Below are 20,155 nucleotides of genomic sequence, written 5' to 3' on the forward strand. Positions count from 1 at the left end.
AGTTTAAATGATCAAGAGTGGCATTTCATTTAGATCAGTTAAGTGTACACAGAGTTAGGGAAAATTGCATATTGAAATCATACACATGGAATTACGTTTTTTATGTGGGCAGTAGGCGTGTTTTCTCCTTTGTGTAATTTTCTCTTTCCGGAACAGGAAAGAACTTCCACCAGACCTTCCAATATAATATATTTCATATATTTATCTCTCTCTCTAAAAAAAATCTGTTTTAAGTTGTTTTAAGTAAATATTAATATAATGAGTTTTTATAATGTTAATTTATTTTCAATTAAATAAGTTCCTTTTTTTCTTTTTCCAGTGGTATTTTAGTTCATCTTAGTGTATATCTTAAGTAAATTTAATTATCTTGTTTTACAGTATGTGTTTCAATATTTTACTTTGATATTTATGTATTTATTAATTTATTTATTTTGCAATAAGTAATTTTAAAAAAATGGATCTAACAACTATTTTAAAAAAGGCAGGAAATAATTTTCTGATGATCCCCGCACATTAACCCCCACAATCCTTAATTAGTAGTTATTAAATTACTTAATTAGATGTACTTTATTTTTTATTTTTTTGCAATTAGTACGCATAAAATACTTTTCTTTCTAAACAGTGTGATTGCTGTGTTTGACAGATGGGGGTCTGACAGAGATTGCAGTAACCTTCGATAACACTCGGATTATGTACGGTTTCTGCAGCCTGAAGGAGCCAACTGCAGCACTGCCACGCTACATCCTCATCAACTGGGTGAGATGACACAACAGTGAATTTCGAAACCCGTTAGCAAGAACACTAGCTCTTGATGTCAACATAACCACAGTCAATCATCCTCAGAGCTGCCCTGAAATCAAACATGCTTTCTTTTATCATACAAAAGCAGGAAATAATTTTGTGATGGTGGTCGCAGTAAGACCCCACGTCAGGCCCCCACAATCCTGAATTAGTAGTTATGAAAAGATTAGATTAGAAGACTAGTTATGTTGTTGTCAGGCTAATATAAGTATAACAGTTAGTGGCTTGAAGGCATTTAAATTTTTTAAACATGTTCCATGTTGCATACACTTGTAAAAAGCGAAGTACTGGCTATTGGACACAACTCATGAAAGACATTCTTAGATGCTTTCTATATTTTTCAGTTCACATTTAATTACAAGTATGTTTTGTACTTTGTGTTTTTAGTTCTCTTCCCCTTTATGTCACAGCAATTACTTTAAATTGTGTGCGCTTGATTATTTTCAATGGGTGCTGATCAGAGAAGTCTGCCTCATGTAAGTTGAATTATTAAAGTGGCAGTATCTCTTAAATGTATTGTTACCTTGGAAACACATGCCAGGATTGCAGTGGAACACTATATTTACTTCAGTTTAAGGTTTGAGGATGTGATTATAAGGTTTTTGTTTTCTGAATGCAGTGGTTTTAACTACCTGAGGAAGCAATCTGAGACAATTATACATTGCCAGTTCTCTTAAGTGTGCTAGACATTTTTTTAATGTATAATCTACTTTGTGTATAATCTAGTTGTGTTATTTGAATAAACACATATATGACAAAATGTGTTCAGGTTGGTGAAGATGTGGCTGATGCCAGGAAGTGTGCCTGTGCCAGTCATGTAGCCACCATAGCAGAGTTTTTCCAGGTGGGTCTCACCAAGGTAAAACAAACATCATTTACTTCTCTTCTAAATTAGGTAATGACCAATTTCAGAGACATATGATTCCACTGTCACTGTCATTTTGACATAATCTCTGCTCTGAGCATACAATGAGAGTTAGCTGATAGGTTTCACAGTCATCTTTTGTGACATTTCTTAGAAAACTGTCTGGAAAAAAATGCAAATGTAATATATCCAAAACTATTTACTTTTTTTAGTGTTGGGATGAATCTCACAAAATATGTTTCAGAACAGGTTGAGTTCACCACAAAATTAAATGAATGAAATTAGAAATTATATTTTGGAGAAAATAAAAGAAGATTATTTTGTACTATCTTCCTTTTTTTTTTACATCATGACATTATTTTGGTGACAGTTAAGCATATTGTCCCCCCAATTCTCATTACCACAATGCACAAAATTTTTATTATCATTACTTTAATGCAAAAATTACTTTTTTAAATAAATTATTTATATTTCATTTGAGTTTTTTATGCATATTTTTATTTAAAGAATTATGTCCAGACAAGATGATTTCCATTAGTTTGTTATGGTATTGAGAGTCCAATGAGAATCAACATTGAGAATTATGAAAATTACAAACAATATGTGGAAAATTGTCATAAAATATTTTTTTTAAATTTAATTATTAAATTAAATTAAAGAATTTATAATATTAATAAGTAAACAATACAAAAATAAAATCTAAAATGCTAAATAAACACATGTACAATTATATTGAAACATTTAACTTTTTATATTTGTTCATTTTTATTAACTGTATGTGGTTATTTTTAATTACCTTAATAAGAAAACAGTACAAAATCAAAGTAACATTTTTTACAGTATATTCATTACAAATACATTTTTTATTTTGTTTTTACTGGGTGAAAATAATAATAATAATAATAATAATTTGGTGGACCTGGACCTGTTTTGTGAAATTCACCCATTGAAATATAATTAGTGTTTTTCTGAAGTTGTTTTTAAGTGTAAATTTCAAACATTGACTTATAATGCATGAATTCTAACATAATATTTTAATGCTTTTCAATACCACCATCTTCTCTGTTGTTGTTTCGGCTTACTGTATGGCTTTCTTTAACAGCATGCCTCCTTAGCTCTGCTGAAATTCAGTCCTGTGTTCCAGCAGATAAGAGTAAATCACAAGTCATGTGGGTGGGCCACAGAGTCTTGGGGAGTTTGCTGCATGTGTGTGTGCTTCTGTGTATATGTACACATAACAAACACATAACAGTTTGTAATGAGCAGCAGAAGATGTTTCTAGATGAATAACACGGCCCTCTTTAGGGGCCATTATGTTGGAGGTGTCTGTCGGTGTGAGAGATATGAATGGGGGTCCGCTTGGCTTTTCAAATCTCTCAATCTCTTCAAAGTGGGTGCGTGGGCGAGAAAAAGAGATAGTTAGAGAATAGAGGATTACTGAGGTAGAGAAACTCCATGATGAAACATCAGCGAGACGACCAAGGCCGCCACAGAGATTGTGCTTTTGGACTGAAAGAGAGATGCTGCTATCAGGAATGAATTGATCTAAAGTCCCAGTCAACTCTTTGGCTGCTCTTTTTAAGCTACTGAAAAGACTGATGGCAGCATTCATGTAGCTATGTAAGAGGAACACACATGAGCCAGATATGGACGGTTATTAGATGTTCTTACAAAAGCTTATTTCAAGGTCCAGCTCAGTATGCTGTGATGCTCACAAACACTCTTGCTTGCCTACAAGCACACTGAAGACCTGTTTTATCTTGCTTGAAAAGCCTAATTGCATTTACTTCTCATGTGAATATTTTTTTTTCTAATTGTTTATACTGATTCATAGTTATCCCTTCATATGTTATTCACTGTACATAGTTATTCTGATGAACTCATTCTTTGATGAGATATTTTATAGAAGAAATTAATACTTTTATTCAGCAAGGGTGCATTAAATTGATCAAAAATGACAGTAAAGACATTGATGATGTTACAAAAGATTTCTATTTCAAAATAATAAACGTTTTATTTATTAAAGAATCCTGAAAAATATATATCACGATTTCAGAAAAATATTAAGCACCACAGCCGTGATATATTTCCTGAGCACCAGATTATCATATTAGAATGATTTCTGAAGAATGTGATAAAAAAGACTAGAGCAATGGCTGTTGAAGTCAGTGAACCAATCACAGGAATAAATTACATTTCAAAATATATATTAAAATAGAATACAGTTATTTAGATTTGTAATATTTTTTTTTCAACATTTCTGTTTTTACTGATAAATAAATATAAATAAATAAATAAATAAATGTAGCCTTGTTAAGAGAGAATCTTACGGACCATAAACTTTTGATGTAGATTGTAGATTTTGTTACAGTGCCACCTACTGATGTTTACTTTATTATCTAAATTAATAATTAACAGTTCTCAAATTAGGGCAGGGATTTTTTTTAGCTATAGCTCTATCTATATATTGTGATAAATTACATTTACATTTCCATAATGTTTTTAACATTAAACACAGAATAATATCTGATCATTTATTTTTTATTAGTTTATTTTTATGCATTGATATACAAATTCTGTAGTCATACTGTAAACAGAAATTCTGTATTTATTTTGTGCTTATGATTTTACTAAAACATTTTAATTAATAGAAAATGCCATAATTGGACAATTGTTGCTGTTTTTAACCATTTACATAAATTAACCAGTGAACCCTCTAAACAGACAGTTAGAACAGATACACAGAAATGAATCAAACTTACCAACACTAAATGAGTTTTGCTACTAAACTTGAAACCTATCCACCTTATCGTACTTGCAAGTCATCACTAGGAAGAATCCGAAAATGCCTGTAGGAAACTTGTCAAACTTGTCAGTAAAGTATGTCCATGCTTGGCACCACTGATGCCTTTTGGTGTAGCCTGATGCTTTTGAGACTTTCTTCTTTTTTCTGAGATACTTGGAACAAGCTGTATGCCATAGCGACTTAAAGTGCTTGTCATTTAAATGCACGGTTGATGCTGGTTGCCAGGTGACATGTGGGCATGTGCAGCAGTACTACTGATGCTCTTTTTCTCTCTCCAGGGTGTTGACGTCATCGTGAATGCTAGCACCATTGATGACATCGACCCCTCAGCCATCGGACAGAGGCTGACCAATGGCACAGCTCCAGTGGCCAGTCCAGTGCTAAGCCGCCTGCGAATGAAAGACGAGGAGAACACAGAGCACGTTGTGCGTGATTGGTGACAGAAGGGCTGCTTAAAGGATGGGGGGGGGGGGGGGCTTGTTTACGTACATATGGACGCTACTGGAAATGGGTCAAATCAAGTTGTCTGTGAATGGATCTCTAATAGAGTGATGTCTGACACAAGGGCACAGCCTTGTTGCCGTTTTTGGAGGAAAGAGCTCTTAGAGCCACATTGTTGATACAGAGGAACTGAAACAATGATTGTTTCTGTACTATGTGAAACACTTGTAGAAATAACCAAGATCCTTCCTGCTGTTTTGCTCACTTTTCTGAATGACGTCTTTACAAGTATATTTGTATACTTTATTGAAACCCCAAAAATTTGGTATTAGTGTATCAAACTGTAGCATTTCAGCCAAACAAATTCAACCACAAAGTGATGTTAGTGTGATCTACTGTAATCTCAAAGCCAGGTTGTACATTTTTGATACAGCTGTAACAATATTTTAATAAGGTCCTTGTTTGTTAACATTAGTTAATTTATTCGCAAAAAATTAAAAGTCTATTTTTTGCAGCATTCAATGATCTTTGTAGATGTTAGTTAATGAAACTATTAAAAAAATATTTTTTTTATATATTAAAAAAATGAATTAGTAAATTAACAATAAAAATGAACAGTAACTATGATTTATAAATGCTGATTACGATTATACTAGCCAATTATTAACACAGAATGGTTCATTTTTTTGTCAGTAATACTTTTATTTTAATGTGTCCTTGTTACACGTTACATGTACTTACTATTATAATAACAATTAATTATGCATAATTACATGCAAGTAACCCTAAGCCAAACCCAAATCCTAACCATATTGTAAGTACATGTAGTTAATTAATACTCAGTACTTATAGCCATTATATATACTTAAGCCATTTTTTCTAGTGGAGTTAACTAAAGTTAACAATAGAAACAAATTAAGAAGGGAAATTTTCTGTGTGTGTCTGCTTTCTAGCTGACTTTGTTTAGAGAAAAACAAACAGTCCCCATAGTGCCTCTCTTTGATCAACATCTTTGTACAGTACTTATTTAGCTGTCCAATTAAAATGGCCAGTACTCACACTTCCCCTTTCCTCCTGACCGCAGGGCACCACCTACCAGAAAACAAATGCAGAGATCGAGATGAAGAAAATCAATCGAGAGGAGTTCTGGGAACAAGCCAAGGTAGGAATTAGATTTATTTGGGTTTCTGCTGCAAAGATGCTTGATCGGAGACTCTTCAGGATGGCAATGTGAACCACTGTAAAATAGGTCTAGCACACAATGTGAGGAACAATATGAGGAAGTGATTCTGTCAGATTTGTTTGATACTCTTCAATCATTTACAGCTAAGAATACTTTCTCCTAGATAAATAAAATTGTACTAGCTGTGTACAAAGTTTTATTTGTTTTGTTTTGTTTTTTATTAAACTATATGGGCACTCAGGGGTTGTATTAAAACTTTCTTGGAAACTTGGTAACCTTTTACCATACCTACTACTACATTCTTTTTTATGTACAGATTTCAGTCCTAATTATAGAAAATCTATTATTTAAAAATTGCTCTATTTGACAACTATGATCATCTAAATCAGTGGTCTCAAACTCTATTCCTGGAGGGCCACAGCTCTGCAGAGTTTAGCTCCAACCAGCTCCAAATCACACCTGCTTGGAAGTTTCTAGTAATCCTGAAGACCTTGATTATCTGGATCAGGTGTGTTTGATTAGGGTTGGAGCAAAACTGTGCAGAGTTGTGGCCCTCCAGGAATTGAGTTTGAGACCTATGATCTAAACAGTAAAATAAAGATTACATTTACTGAGTGTAAAATAGCTATATTGATTTTTACAAAAATTATGGCTGTTATTTTCACAACTAACAACAATTTTGTCGGATAAATATTTTACAATAGATTAGTGTACTTGTTTCCTAAGGTGTCAGTGTAGATCAGTTTGAGACATACATGTATATGAACAAAAAAACTAATTGTTGTTATTGTTCATTTAAAGTATGAAATTATTATTTAACTGTGTGCATTTAGGTAACAAAAAGTTCTAGCTGTTAGCCTTAGCATTCATAAATGTTTACAATGTTATTTTCACTTCAGAATTGTATTGTACTAAATAGATAGTTAAAGGTGTGTTGAAAATTGCTGGTTAAAAAAAAAGACAGAATTCTTCTGCAGGCCTCTATCTCTTACATACATTTACTGTTGTTGTTGTTTTAATTATGTTTTTTTTTTTGCACAAAATATTACATTCTACAACAGTAAAATAAAGATTACATTTACTGAGTGTAAAATAGCTATATTGTTGACATAATCTTATTGTGCCTGTAAATTCATTTAACTGATGCTTTACTAATATGTGCCTTGTTTAAAGCGGGAAGAGGAGTTGAGAAAGGAGGAAGAGAGAAGGAAGGCTGCGGAGGAACGGCAGCGCTTTGAAACGGAGAGGATGGAACTAGAAAGAAAAGAGCAAGAGGAAAGAGAGAAGCGCTTCCGTGAGAGGGAGCAGCAGATCGAGGAACAGAGGTAGGAATGATGCTACAGTTGCCAGCACTGATGACCCTCAGCCATACATTATTATGATGCTATCTGTTCATATGCGTGGTCACAGGAAGAAGATGCAGGAGGAGGAAGAGGCCAAAGAGAGGTCAAGGAATCAGCCCTTGATTGTAAGAGTGCGTATGCTTTGAATACATTAAACCAGGTTTGGTGTTTAAAGAGATATTTTAGGGCTTGAATCATTTACAGATTGCATGATGGTCTATGGGTGATAATCAGAAGACGACCCATGTATCTTAAGTAATATTGTCCTGTTATAAATGAATTAATGACTTCGGGCAGTATACAGACTTCATAAGTATTTACACAAAATGTATTGCACTAATCTGGAAAGTAAATATGTTACAAAAAACTGCATGTTGATTGACCCACATTTTACTGTTAAAAGTTTTTGCTGCCCCCTGCTGGAAATAAAAAAGTGCATTCATCACTTCACAGACAGAGCCCAGTTATGAAGACCCTGCCCTGGAGAAAAAAGAAACAGAGGTTGAGGTGGGTTGAAACAGAGCTTTCAGGGCCACACCAACATCGATTCATTTTCTCAGATAAGTGTTTTCAAAAGGAGGACAGATTCTGACCCTAACAAACTAAAATGTGGGGCAGATTTGTGTTGTAACGACAGATATTCTGCTGGGGTTTACATGTGGGTCAGTGGGAATCCTCATCCTATTTCAAGAGTTTCTGTGTTTCGGTGCGTGTGCAGTCAATAGGATCTAAAAAAAAAAAAAAAAAAAAAAAAAAAAGAGACTTAACCTGCAGTTATTTCTATTTGTCACATCATGTATTACTGGTTTAGATCCATGATTCCATTATTTATTTAGCTATTGTTATAATAATATATTTAATTACATTATTTTGTAATTATGTGTTTAATTATATATTTATAAATGATCCACATTTATTTTATAAACTGGGATTTATTTAACCTCCTTTTCCTGTGTTCAAACAGTGTGTTGACAGGATGCGGCAACTTTCATTATCCAGGAAAATTATAAAATTCCATCTAAAATACCAGTGTAAATGTGCAGTGTGCTAAAAAATATATCCAAATAGAAAACTGATGGAAAATTAAGACTTATTTATTTATCTTATAAGACATTAATAATAATAATAATAATAATAATAATAATAATAATAATAATAATAATAACAATAATAATAATAATAATAATAAATACATATGTAATATAATACATTACTCTGTGTATTTTATCTAATTCTATCTAACTATCTACATCTGTATCTAATATATATATATATATATATTATGTTTTATCTCGTTTTCCCATGTTAATATGTTTATAGGAAGCAGCAGCCATCATTGCCCAAAGGCCCAGTAACCCACGTGAATTCTTCAAGCAGAGAGAGAGGGCAATAGCCAACAGCGTGGACATCTCACCAGTCACCACGCACAGGACCGGTAAGATCATAGTTAAAGGGTAGAGAAGAGGAGGAGGAAGGCATAGATGCTAAATCCTAAGCCTTTGTTTGTCCTGCTTCTTGCTTTTAACTTGTCTCTCAAACTGTCATTTAACAATGTGAATTAAACAACACAGCTAAGGAGAGACCATCTGTCTAAGAATGTAGTGAAATATGTACTCTGAATCATGACAACAGATTTGTTTGGGTCATAGTTAAATTAAGTAAAGTAGATAGATATATAGTTATGTATTTATATAGAAAACAAAGGTTAAAGAGGATCTAAACTTCAAATACTCCCAACAATTATTGTAAGCCACAGTTATAAATGTGAGAATGTTTTAAACTGTATAACAAAATATCAAACAAAGTGTACAGTATATTTGACTTTTTTAAAAATTTAAAATTTAAATATAGGCTTACAACCTACAGAGGATAACCAGTTTGAATAATGGTTGATGGATATACAGTTTATATAGATAGATAGATTATTCAAATATAATAATTACATGCTGATAGTTAATTTGATGAACTAAGATGCTACATTGTGGCCAGCATCTAAGCTAAACCAGTTTGACTAGGCTAAAAGACCAATTAAACCAACAAAATCAGCTTAAACCACCTCCGGCTGGTCATTTTGATTAAAGCAAATGTACAATCTAAATAATAAAAATAATAATAATAATAATAATAATAATTAAAAAACAAACATTTCTGTGTACTAATGTATTGGTGCTTAATAGTGTATTGCACAGCTTAGCAACATGCTATCAACCTGCAAACTCTATTGGAGGCAATTTGTTAATACAGCTTGCTAATTGATGTTTTTTATTATTTCTTACTAATGTGACTAGTTGAGAAGATAATATTTTGTTCCAAATAGCCTAGTTTTTCCACATAATGTTCAAATGTACCAACTGGAAGTTGAGTTCAACACCTGCTGTAAAAAGCATCTGGAAATTTCAAAAGAGGACTGCAATTTGACCATCTTAAGCCAGCAATCCACCTTAGCATAGTTTATGTTGGTTTTTTTTTTTTTTCAGCCGAGATGCTGAAGATTACTTTATTGTAAAAAAAGAAAAAAAAAGAAAAAAAAGAAAAAAAAAATTGTATTGGTGCCATTTTCCAAAAGACTTCATGGTCCTGCTGAACAATGCAATATTATTACTGGATTATTGTGTCATTTCATTGTTTATTTAAGATCATAACATTTTCAGTGTTGGAGTGAATGTCAAACTCCTCACTACCATCTGTTGCTGAAGGGAACAGACACAGAAACAACTACTGATTTATGCTCAGAGGGTGTGAAACCATCACACTAACAACTGTTTTCTAACCTCTCTCCTTCTACCTCACTATTTCCTCTCCATTTCTTGGTCAATTCTCTTTTTTTTTCTGATCACTCTATCCTTTTGGTTGTCAACACATCTGTTTGATTTCCTTTTCGATCATCTGTCCATTCCATCTGTCCTTCTGATGATCCTGGATCTTATTTAACCTCCACCCAACTGCCGCACATCCATCATTGCTTCTGTGTTGAACTTGTGCCTCTCTATATCCCTCTATCCCTGGATTTCTTTCTTCCTGTCTATCTTGTCTGGTCTTCCTCTGTCACACCTGTGTACGTCACTATATGTTTGTGCGTGGGTGTCCTCGTGTCCCACACGATGGTCCTGTCTCCCGTTTACCAGGCCGCTTGGACAGTCCATTCTTGAGGCAGCAGCACAGTCCATCCAATTGCAGCCCGCCCACTTCTCGCACTCTGCCCCATTCACGGCGGCAGCCAAGTCCACCTGGTAGGTACTGGACAGATCTTGCTGAGGGATACTGCATCAGCATAGGATCACAACGCCAATAGCTTAGCCTTTAGCCTTGCTCCTCACTGAATTATCATTTATCTTTTGGCTTCGTCAGCAACACTGTGCTTTTTTATTCACTGTTGCTGCACTTTACCGGATACACCCTGGTCTTCCAGTGTCAGTATGTGCTAGTATTAAAGGGATAGTTCACCTTGAAATTAAGCATCTGCCACCATTTACTCACCGTCATGTCACTCCAAACCTGTATGAGTTTCTTCTGTGGAACACTAATAGAGCTGATTGACAGAATGTCCAAACTGCTTTTTTCCCTTAAAGGGTTGGTTCACCCAAATATTAAAATTATGTCATTAATGACTCACCCTCATGTCGTTCCAAACCCGTAAGACCTCCGTTCATCTTCAGAACACAGTTTAAGATATTTTAGATTGAGTCCGAGAGCTTTCTGTCCCTCCATTGAAAATGTATGTACGGTATACTGTCCATGTCCAGAAAGGTAATAAAAACATCATCAAAGTAGTCCATGTGACATCAGAGGGTCAGTTAAAATTTGTTGAAGCATCGAAATTACATGTTGGTCTTCCAGGTCTGTAGTGAGCGTGTTCACAACACTGCAGTGGCGCTGCTGACGAATGACGCTGTTGACGTGTTATCTTTGTTATTGGACACACCAGAAAACATGTCAGCAGTGTTGTACATCAACAGTTACAGCAGTCGTACTCACAACAGACCCGGAAGAGTAGACGATGCTGAATAAAGTCGTAATCTTTGTTATTTTTGGACCAAAATGTATTTTCAATGCTTCAACAAATTCTAACTGACCCTCTGATGTCACATGGACTACTTTGGTGATGTTTTTATTACCTTTCTGGACATGGTCAGTATACCGTACACACAGTTTCAATGAAGGGACAGAAAGCTCTTGGACCACTAGCAGCGCTAGGATTTTTATTGTAAGGTGGGCCTCCAGAAAACTGGATGGGCCAGTTAAAATAAGCTCCCAGTGCTTTTCTGCAGCACTGAGGACAGCAACTTGAATCGCTGTCCTCAACTCAGTGCTGAAGCGGACAAAGAAATACACCTTATTTGTTGGCAGTAAGTTAACTTCATTTACCCAACACGGCGGGCAGGGAACTGTCCATAATTATTTAATGGTTTCTTATAAATTCAAAATGACAAGAAGAACTTAAGAACATGAAATAACAGCAGCATTGAATCTGACACAGCTGCTTAACACAAACAGCAGAAAAATGATTTAAAATGATTTAACTGTTTCTTATAAATTCAAAATGGCAATGCTGATTTAAAAAATAAATAAGCTGCGTTTTGTTTTACGTTTCATATTAGCAAAACTGTCTGTGTCCCCCAACGTCATTCATTTCATTGGATCACTTTCTGGTGATGATGCAGAGTCCACACGTTGGGAAGAAGCTGCCAATTGGCTGAGAGGCTTCACTTAAAGCTTTCCTCGGGCTGCTTATTGGATGAACCGCTAGAATGAAACTCACTCACTACTCATAGGCCTAGGCCAAAAGGGGTGGGCCCAGGCCCACCGGGCCCAATGGAAGCGCCACGGCTGTCTCGGACTAAATCTAAAATATCTTAAACTGTGTTCTGAAGATGAACGGGGTCTTACGGGTTTGGAACGCCATGAAGGTGAGTCATTAATGACATAATTTTAATATTTGGGTGAACTAACCCTTTAATGAAAGTGCCTGTGATGCACCCTAAAAGACAAAGAAACATGGGATTAGATAGTTTATCACAATCTTTAATTTTATAATTAATCTAATATATCATAATCTTTAATCTAATTACCTTCTAGGAATTAAAAAAAAATATGCATTTAAATTTTTTTTTTGAAAAACTTTTAATTACTACTGTGACCAACAAAATCATGTAGTGCAACCCAACATTCGGGGATGGAGATAAAAAATAAAAACATCATCATAGAGATGACCCCTAAATACTAAAAATATTAAATATTAAAAGTGTAAGGAAGATTATCACTTGATAGTAGGGGTAAAACGGTTCAACTTTTTCACGGTTCGGTTTGTTTCACGGTTTTAGAATCACGGTTTCGGTACAGTGGGTTTGTGATATGTTTATGGAAAAACTATACTTTCTAATAATAAAAAAAGAATATTCTATCCAACTATAAGCAACAGCACAAATAAATACAATAGAGTAAAGGTACAAACAATAAACAGTGATTTTAAGTTTTTTTTTTTTTTTTTTTTTTTTTAGGTAGATCTAGCATAAGTTTTTAGCTACAGAAATTGAATAAAGTAATCAAAATGTAAAACAGCATGGCATATTAGACTGTATAAATTAAAGATTATTCTTTATTAAAGTTACAAAAGCTTTTTAATCAAGAGCAGTGAGTGATATCTTTGTCGTTGCTGTTCGATTAAGACTGTCACTTTAAGAGAATGCACTGATACAGTAGACCTACGTTCAGCCAGCTATGTCTGCTATAGGTCACTTATCAAGACAGGAATTTTGACATATTTTTTGTCTGAATTTGTCCATTTAAACACAATACTTAAGAGAGAGCTTAATATTTGTGTGCGTTATGAGGCGCAGGTAAGCACGCATCCATCAACAGAAACACATATTATCTGAACCCATATTACAGATGCTTTGTCAGATTTAAGTTGAACCGCGGTCCCTGCGCGTGCCGAACCGTGTGTGGTGAACCAAATGTTGTTTTTTTTTTCTTTCAGCGAACCGTGCCACCCCTACTTGATAGCTATGCCACATGACATTTTTAGTTGCAGTCTAGCAGCAGACATGGCAACAGATCTTTTCCTCTGTATTGTGATATACATTCAAGTGTAATGATGTATTGAAAAAGAAGTATAAACATCAAGTTGGGACTTGGTTCTTTAGAGAGAAGTCATTTCATCAGAAGGGTCAAGTTATGACATTTTGATAAAAAATTACGAGGTCAAAAAAGATCTATAACATGCATTTACACAATAACTACTTTATATAAAAATTTTGTTGGTACAAAATGGTATAAAAATTTGTTGAAAGCATACAAAACCAATATGAATACAAGTACATTTAAAAAAAAATTATCTTTCCTATACTGCATCGCATTGACTCATCTCCTTTAGTGTTCCACGGAAAAAATAAAGTCTTCTGATTCTGGAATGACATTGAGTCATGCAGGTGAGTAAATAATGACAGAATTATTTTTTTCTGTGAATTAATAAATTTGAAGGACAGCTGTGTTAACTGAAAGAGAGCAGTACGGAGCAGATTTAGAGCATCCTGATGAAGACAGATCCAATTTTTATGACAATATGGTCAATTGCTCAACTCTTACAGGATAAAATGTATGTTTAATCTCAAGTCCCCTTCTGTATGTCCCATGATCTCAAGTAACCTTCAGTACTAGCTAACTAGACTACGGCCTTCTCAGTTTCACAGTCCATTTCTCGGTCCACAGTCTGTATATGTGTCATATACTTGTTGTCCGTTGACTTTGTATTTTGCACAGGAAACATTGTGTATGTGTTATAAGCTATGCCATGGATGTTTAAAGGTCTGAGACAAAGTGATTCTTTTGGTAAGGGAGATCTGATTGAATCTCAAAAATGTTACTCCCCCATGTCCCCCTTTCTCTCCTCCCATGCTCTTTCTGATGGATAACCGACTGTCCTTTTTGCTCTTCCTTCCAACCTGTTAACCCGTGAGTGTATTCCACATTGCACCGCATGTGATTGTGGTCTCCAAGTCCTTGGGCTTGCATTCCGTAGACTTTGTGTGACTATGGTGTCATGCATGATCTTTGTGGAGCTGAACTTGTGGTGTGTTTGAAAGTAAAATTAAATAGCAACCCAAGGACAAATGGCACAAGCAGTTATCGGTGTGTTTTATGAGGACTAAACATTGTGTTTTTGCTAAGACCCAACATCTAAAGTTTATCTAGAGTGATACAGTGGGTTTTATTTTTCAGTTTTGTGCCTGTGCAACTGTTTTCCTGAAATCAGTTTTTATAATGTTTTTTGTCGTTTCAATGATAGTGTTTGTTATGTCGTGTGAGGTCTTCTCTCAGCTGTATCATTTTAAAGTGGCTATCTCTGAACTTTGCATCTCAGAGTTTTGTTGTGTTATGAGTGAATTCAAGTGGAAAATTTCTGAGCTCAGGAAACTTAATTGGGTTTTAAGAATGTCGATAAGCAAATTACAAATTAGCTCAGATTTGTTTTTGAATTAATTTGATAACTTTTTAATAGAAATCTCTGACTTTTGCTTGCAGACCTCTTAATTTCTGCAAATCTGAGCATGATTTGTGATACAGAAGTTTGAGAATATTTTTGAAATTGTAAGAATTAAAAAGCTCTCTGTTAAATATTATTGTCCAGGAGAAACAATTGAGATGTTAAAGTGATCTTGATTGTGGTTGTTCTTTCCAGTGGGTTGGTGTGTCATAATTATTTAGATATCCTCTGGAAATTGCATAAACAAGACTAATAGATCTTAGATCTTGGCTGTATGATTACATCTTGTATTATATTGACCACCTGCCACTTTAAAGTCAATTAATTGAATATATATTTTTTTAACCTGTCAGCTTGCTTTAGCTTGCAATGATATTAAGAGGTCAACTTTTAGTGTTTCTGTATGCATCATTTCATAATATCATGACATATTGGTGGATGCAGAAGATTATACATGCTTTAGTGCTGTTTTGAGTGTATAAAATATTTTCTATTAATAAAACATCTTTCTTTTGCTGACATTTTCAAGAGTGTGTGTATGTTCAAAAACGACATGCATTTGTAAATTTGTGAACTAATTTTCTGCACTGCACAATGTGTTTTGTCTTCACAGTCATGCTGGCATGTCTGTGTTTTAATGTCACCGTCATTGACAACGCCAATGAGGATGATGCACGCTTTGACAGACAAAACATTGCTTGCTTTTGTTTGGTATTGTTAGCAATCCTTTCAGACTATTTGTAAACGTTGTCATCTGTGTTGTGATTGATATTTTGGTTGGTATGAGTTACTTAAGATTTACTTGAGCCCACATTAAACGTTTACCTTCTCTTTGATGTCTCAGATGACTCTGCTGAAGGAATCCTTGAGCGCAGCATGACAACTGGATGTACTCCCATCCCCAAAATAGCGATTCAGGAGGACAAAGAGGACTTAATTCGAAAGGAATTAGGTAAGGCCTCAAAAACAAGGGAAGTCTTTTGACTCTTTTCTTTATGATATTCATTTAGAGTCATATTATCTCGATCATGATTACAATGTGTCGGAGCTGTGGCCTAGTGGTTGGCTCATTATGCTTATCTAGGCAACATGAGTTTGAATTTTACTTGGCATTTCCTGATCTTACACCCCCTGCTTATCTTGGCATTGACAGTTATCTATCTCTCTCTCTCTCTCAAAAAAAAAATAAATAAATAATAATAATAATGAAAAAATATAACACAATAATAGTAATAATAAAACAAATAGTAATAGCTACAAGCAGCAATGAAAGGGCTAAGCACAACAGGGGCAAAATGAAGAGCCAAGCATGGCAGGGAGCATCAGAACAACTGAAACCATAAGTAATTAAAGACGATTTAAGATGATTTTAGTCAAAATGGCTGAAAAATCATAAATAGAATCACAGGTAATATGATTTAATGGTTTATGTTTTTTGACCAGGTGATGCTTTGGTCAGTGTAATGTGACAATGACAGTCTAGGAGGAGTTTGAAAAAATAGGTTTTCAAAGAAAATCTAAATGGACAATTATGGCATAACTGGTCAGTGTTCTCAGCATGATCCAAATAACATATTTAAACCACTGAAACTAATGGCAATAGGCAAAACTAATCAAAAGATTTTAGGATTTATTTTAAATTTCAAACTTCCAAATGTACCATCAGGCCATATCAGTGGAAAATTGGGGAACGTTCGATTCGGTCTGCTACTCAGAATCTAAAAACCCAACCCTGGGGATTTTTGGCCAGACTGTTCAGAAGTTATAAAAAATACAAACCAAGTTTGGTCTGAATATGCTAAAGCATTTCAGATATATAGCCTCACATCTGTTCTGTTCTTTGTCAAATTTGTGAATTTGAGAACATTTGACATAAATTTGAATTTCATGTCTTTGTCATGTTTTACTGAAGATGATGAAGTCATTAGCATAAATAGGAATGCCACTTTGGACAGTTGGTGGTGGGAGGGAAGGATTGAGTTGAGAGATTTTGGGGTATTTTACATATGGGATGTGATATGTGATGATTTAATACAGCACAGAACCATCATTCTTGCAAAATACATTTAAAAATGTAACCAAAAAACATGAATGTAATGAACGTTATATTATTCTGTATTCTATTTCTTACATTTCCTTTTTCCTTCCTCCAGCCTTTGACACTCCCAAGCCGACTTCAGTGCAGGAATCTGGCTTCGCCAAGACCTCTTCAAGTGTTTCCCCCCAGCCCAGCAGCACAGCTCCATTATCCAGCAAAGATGACAGCCTTCTAGACTTGTGGGACAGAGGCCCAGCACCAGCTACAGCCTCCTCCCAGGCCCCCAGCCACATTATGGACCTGATGGAGGACACCCTGGAGCCTCATCTTGCCAGCTCCTCCCCTGCTCTCCCACAGCCACTCCTGAGCTTTGATGAGGTGCCTGACGCCCCCTACTGCACTGGCACAGAAGACCACCCATCTAGCCTGGTGAATGTGGCCGGACCCCACCAGATGACCCTGAGTTACCAGCAGGCCCTGCAGCATGTTTCCGGCTCTGACAGCCAGGATCTGGATGAAGGACAGCTACTGTTGACCAATGGAGACACGCTTCTTAAAGAAGGGACCCAGGTCAGCAGAACGTACTTTTAAAATGACCAATGCAATGTTGCCTTTCCTCTCATTGTCCTGCATGTTTTTTTTTTTTTGTTTTTTTTACTAATCTTATTTATTTTGCCACTAGATGGCAGCATTTGCTTTTTTGACACATGACAAATTCAAGATGCATGAAGCTTTATATCAGTGGTCTCAAACTCAATTCCTGGAGGGCCACAGCTCTGCAGAGTTTAGCTCCAACCAGCTCCAAATCACACCTGCTTGGAAGTTTCTAGTAATCCTGAAGACCTTGATTAGCTGGATCAGGTGTGTTTGATTAGGGTTGGAGCAAAACTGTGCAGAGTTGTGGCCTTCCAGGAATTGAGTTTGAGACCTATGCTTTATATGTTTACAAATATATTTGTGTTTATGCAGGCAAGTGAAGGCTACTTTAGCCAGTCACAGGAGGAGGACTTTGCCCAGTCAGATGACTGCACTGCAAAAGTCAACCCAACACCAGTTTTTTATAACAAACCACCAGGTGAGATCACAGCAGGTTGAAGCACATTAAATAATTAACTGAAATAACATGAAATAATTTGAACACAATTCTTAATTTACAAAAATAACTAACATTTAAATAAAAATGAATAAAAGCCATATAGACATATAAAAAAACAACAACTATAATAATAATAAAAAAAAAAAAACTAAAATGATTTTTAAAGCTGATTCAAACACAATTCTTGTTCCTGTTTTGATGCATATCATTAAAAAAAAAAAAACCTTAAGATTGGGTGAGACATAGTGAAGTGTTCTTTCATTTTTTTGAGTAGCTAATAATTTTTAGTTCACAACTTACGTTCTATTGATTATCAAAATGTTATTTTAGTATTTAGTATCATTGAGATACTAATGTTTTATAGTTTTGTATTCATTTTTTTTATTTATTTTTTTATATTTTATGGTTTTAATTTTTAATTGTGTTTTTGCCATTTTCATTTTTTTTGTCTATATATCTATTTTATATAAACTATATATCTAGTTTTTATTCATTTTTTATTTCAGTTTGAGTAAAACTGAATGAAAATGAAAATCAGATCAATGTAAAAAAGTACATATACATACATATATATATATATATATATATATATATATATATATATATATATATATATATATAAAACCATACTTGATGCCTGTGATCTTCGGACCCTTAGACGGCACTGCATCACATACAGGAATGCAACTGTAATGAAAATACCAACATGGACTCAGGAATACTTCCAGAAAACATTTTCATTGAACACAATCCACCGTGCCATTCGCCGTTGCCGGCTAAAACTCTATAGGTCAAAAAAGAAGCCATTTATAAACATGATCCAGAAGCGCAGGCATTTTCTCTGGGCCAAGGCTAATTGAAAATGGACTGTGGCAAAGTGGAAAACTGCTCTGTGGTCAGACGATTCAAAATTTGAAGTTCTTTTTGGAAAACTGGGACGCCATGTCATCCGGACTAAAGAGGACAAGGACAAACCAAGTTGTTATCAGTGCTCAGTTCAGAAGCCTGCATCTCTGATGGTATGAGGTTGCATGAGTGTGTGTGGCATGGGCAGCTTACACATCTGGAAAGGCCCCATCAATGCTGAAAAGTATATCCAAGTTATAGAACAACATATGCTCCCATCCAGACATCGTCTCTTTCAGGGAAGACCTTGCATTTTCCAATTTGACAATTCCAGACCATATACTGCATCAATTACAACATCATGGCTGCGTAGAAGAAGGATCTTCGTACTGAAATGGCTAGCCTGCAGTCCAGTCCAGTCTTTCACCCTTAGAAAACATTTGGCACATCATAAAAAGGAAGATGCGACAAAGAAGACCTAAGACAGTTGAGCAACTAGAAGCCTGTATTAGACAAGAATGGGACAACATTTCTATTCCTAAACTTGAACAACTTGTCTCCTCAGTCCCCAGACATTTGCAGACTGTTATAAAAAGAAGAGGGGATGCCACACAGTAGTAAACAAAAACTTTTTTGAGACTTGCACATCATTGCATTCTGTTTTTATTCACAATTTGTGCAGTGTCCCAACTTTTTCGGAATCGGGTTTGTAGTATAGCACTCATGACAGACAGCGATCATTAAGTAGAAGTGAAAGTGAAACCCATCTCACTTTAAACCTGTTTTTCTCAAAATTCTATTCCAGAAAATCATAATTATCACCTAACTTCAGCCAGCCATAACTTTTGTTACGTTTAAGCTATGGCACAAAAAAGGTGGCAAAAAACAAAACAATGACAAAACTTTAACAAATTCAAATGAATATGGGAAAAAAACAACTAATTAAACTATTATTGAAAACTTCTCCGATACATATTGTCTGAAGAAGGGAGCGCAGACATCACGTCAGTGACCGACAAATTGGGAATCTCACTAGAGAGACCAATCTACTTTGAGTGTAAACCAAACAAGCCAATGCACATTGGCATGCGATGATTGCATCCAGCTAAAGCTGATCGCAGCATGAATATAAATAGGCAGCAGATGCACGCATACTCAGGTTGTAACTTAAAAGCCGAGCCAGGGACATGGCCATTCAGCGAACAAGGGTCCTCCTTCAGGGAACGAGGGTTACAATAAATAACCGAGACGTT

General features: G+C 35.1%; 1 protein-coding gene across 8 annotated transcripts in view; it reads left to right on the top strand.

Moving 5' to 3' along the window:
• Positions 1-20,155, top strand: part of LOC127941425 (drebrin) — a 76,303-nt gene that overhangs the window by 51,914 nt on the left and 4,234 nt on the right. The window contains exons 3-14 of one of the 8 annotated variants that reach the window (XM_052536439.1): positions 644-756; positions 1,571-1,660; positions 4,751-4,897; positions 5,998-6,075; positions 7,270-7,421; positions 7,507-7,570; positions 7,893-7,946; positions 8,760-8,874; positions 10,565-10,669; positions 15,767-15,874; positions 17,076-17,530; positions 17,930-18,035. In XM_052536439.1, the coding sequence (XP_052392399.1) occupies positions 644-756; positions 1,571-1,660; positions 4,751-4,897; positions 5,998-6,075; positions 7,270-7,421; positions 7,507-7,570; positions 7,893-7,946; positions 8,760-8,874; positions 10,565-10,669; positions 15,767-15,874; positions 17,076-17,530; positions 17,930-18,035 (1,587 nt within the window). The remainder of the gene's footprint in view (positions 1-643; positions 757-1,570; positions 1,661-4,750; positions 4,898-5,997; positions 6,076-7,269; positions 7,422-7,506; positions 7,571-7,892; positions 7,947-8,759; positions 8,875-10,564; positions 10,670-15,766; positions 15,875-17,075; positions 17,531-17,929; positions 18,036-20,155) is intronic. The other 7 variants (XM_052536442.1, XM_052536440.1, XM_052536441.1 and 4 more) reach the window with 7 other exon arrangements.

This window comes from Carassius gibelio, chromosome A21 (assembly GCF_023724105.1).
Source record: "Carassius gibelio isolate Cgi1373 ecotype wild population from Czech Republic chromosome A21, carGib1.2-hapl.c, whole genome shotgun sequence".
Lineage (NCBI taxonomy): Eukaryota > Metazoa > Chordata > Actinopteri > Cypriniformes > Cyprinidae > Carassius > Carassius gibelio.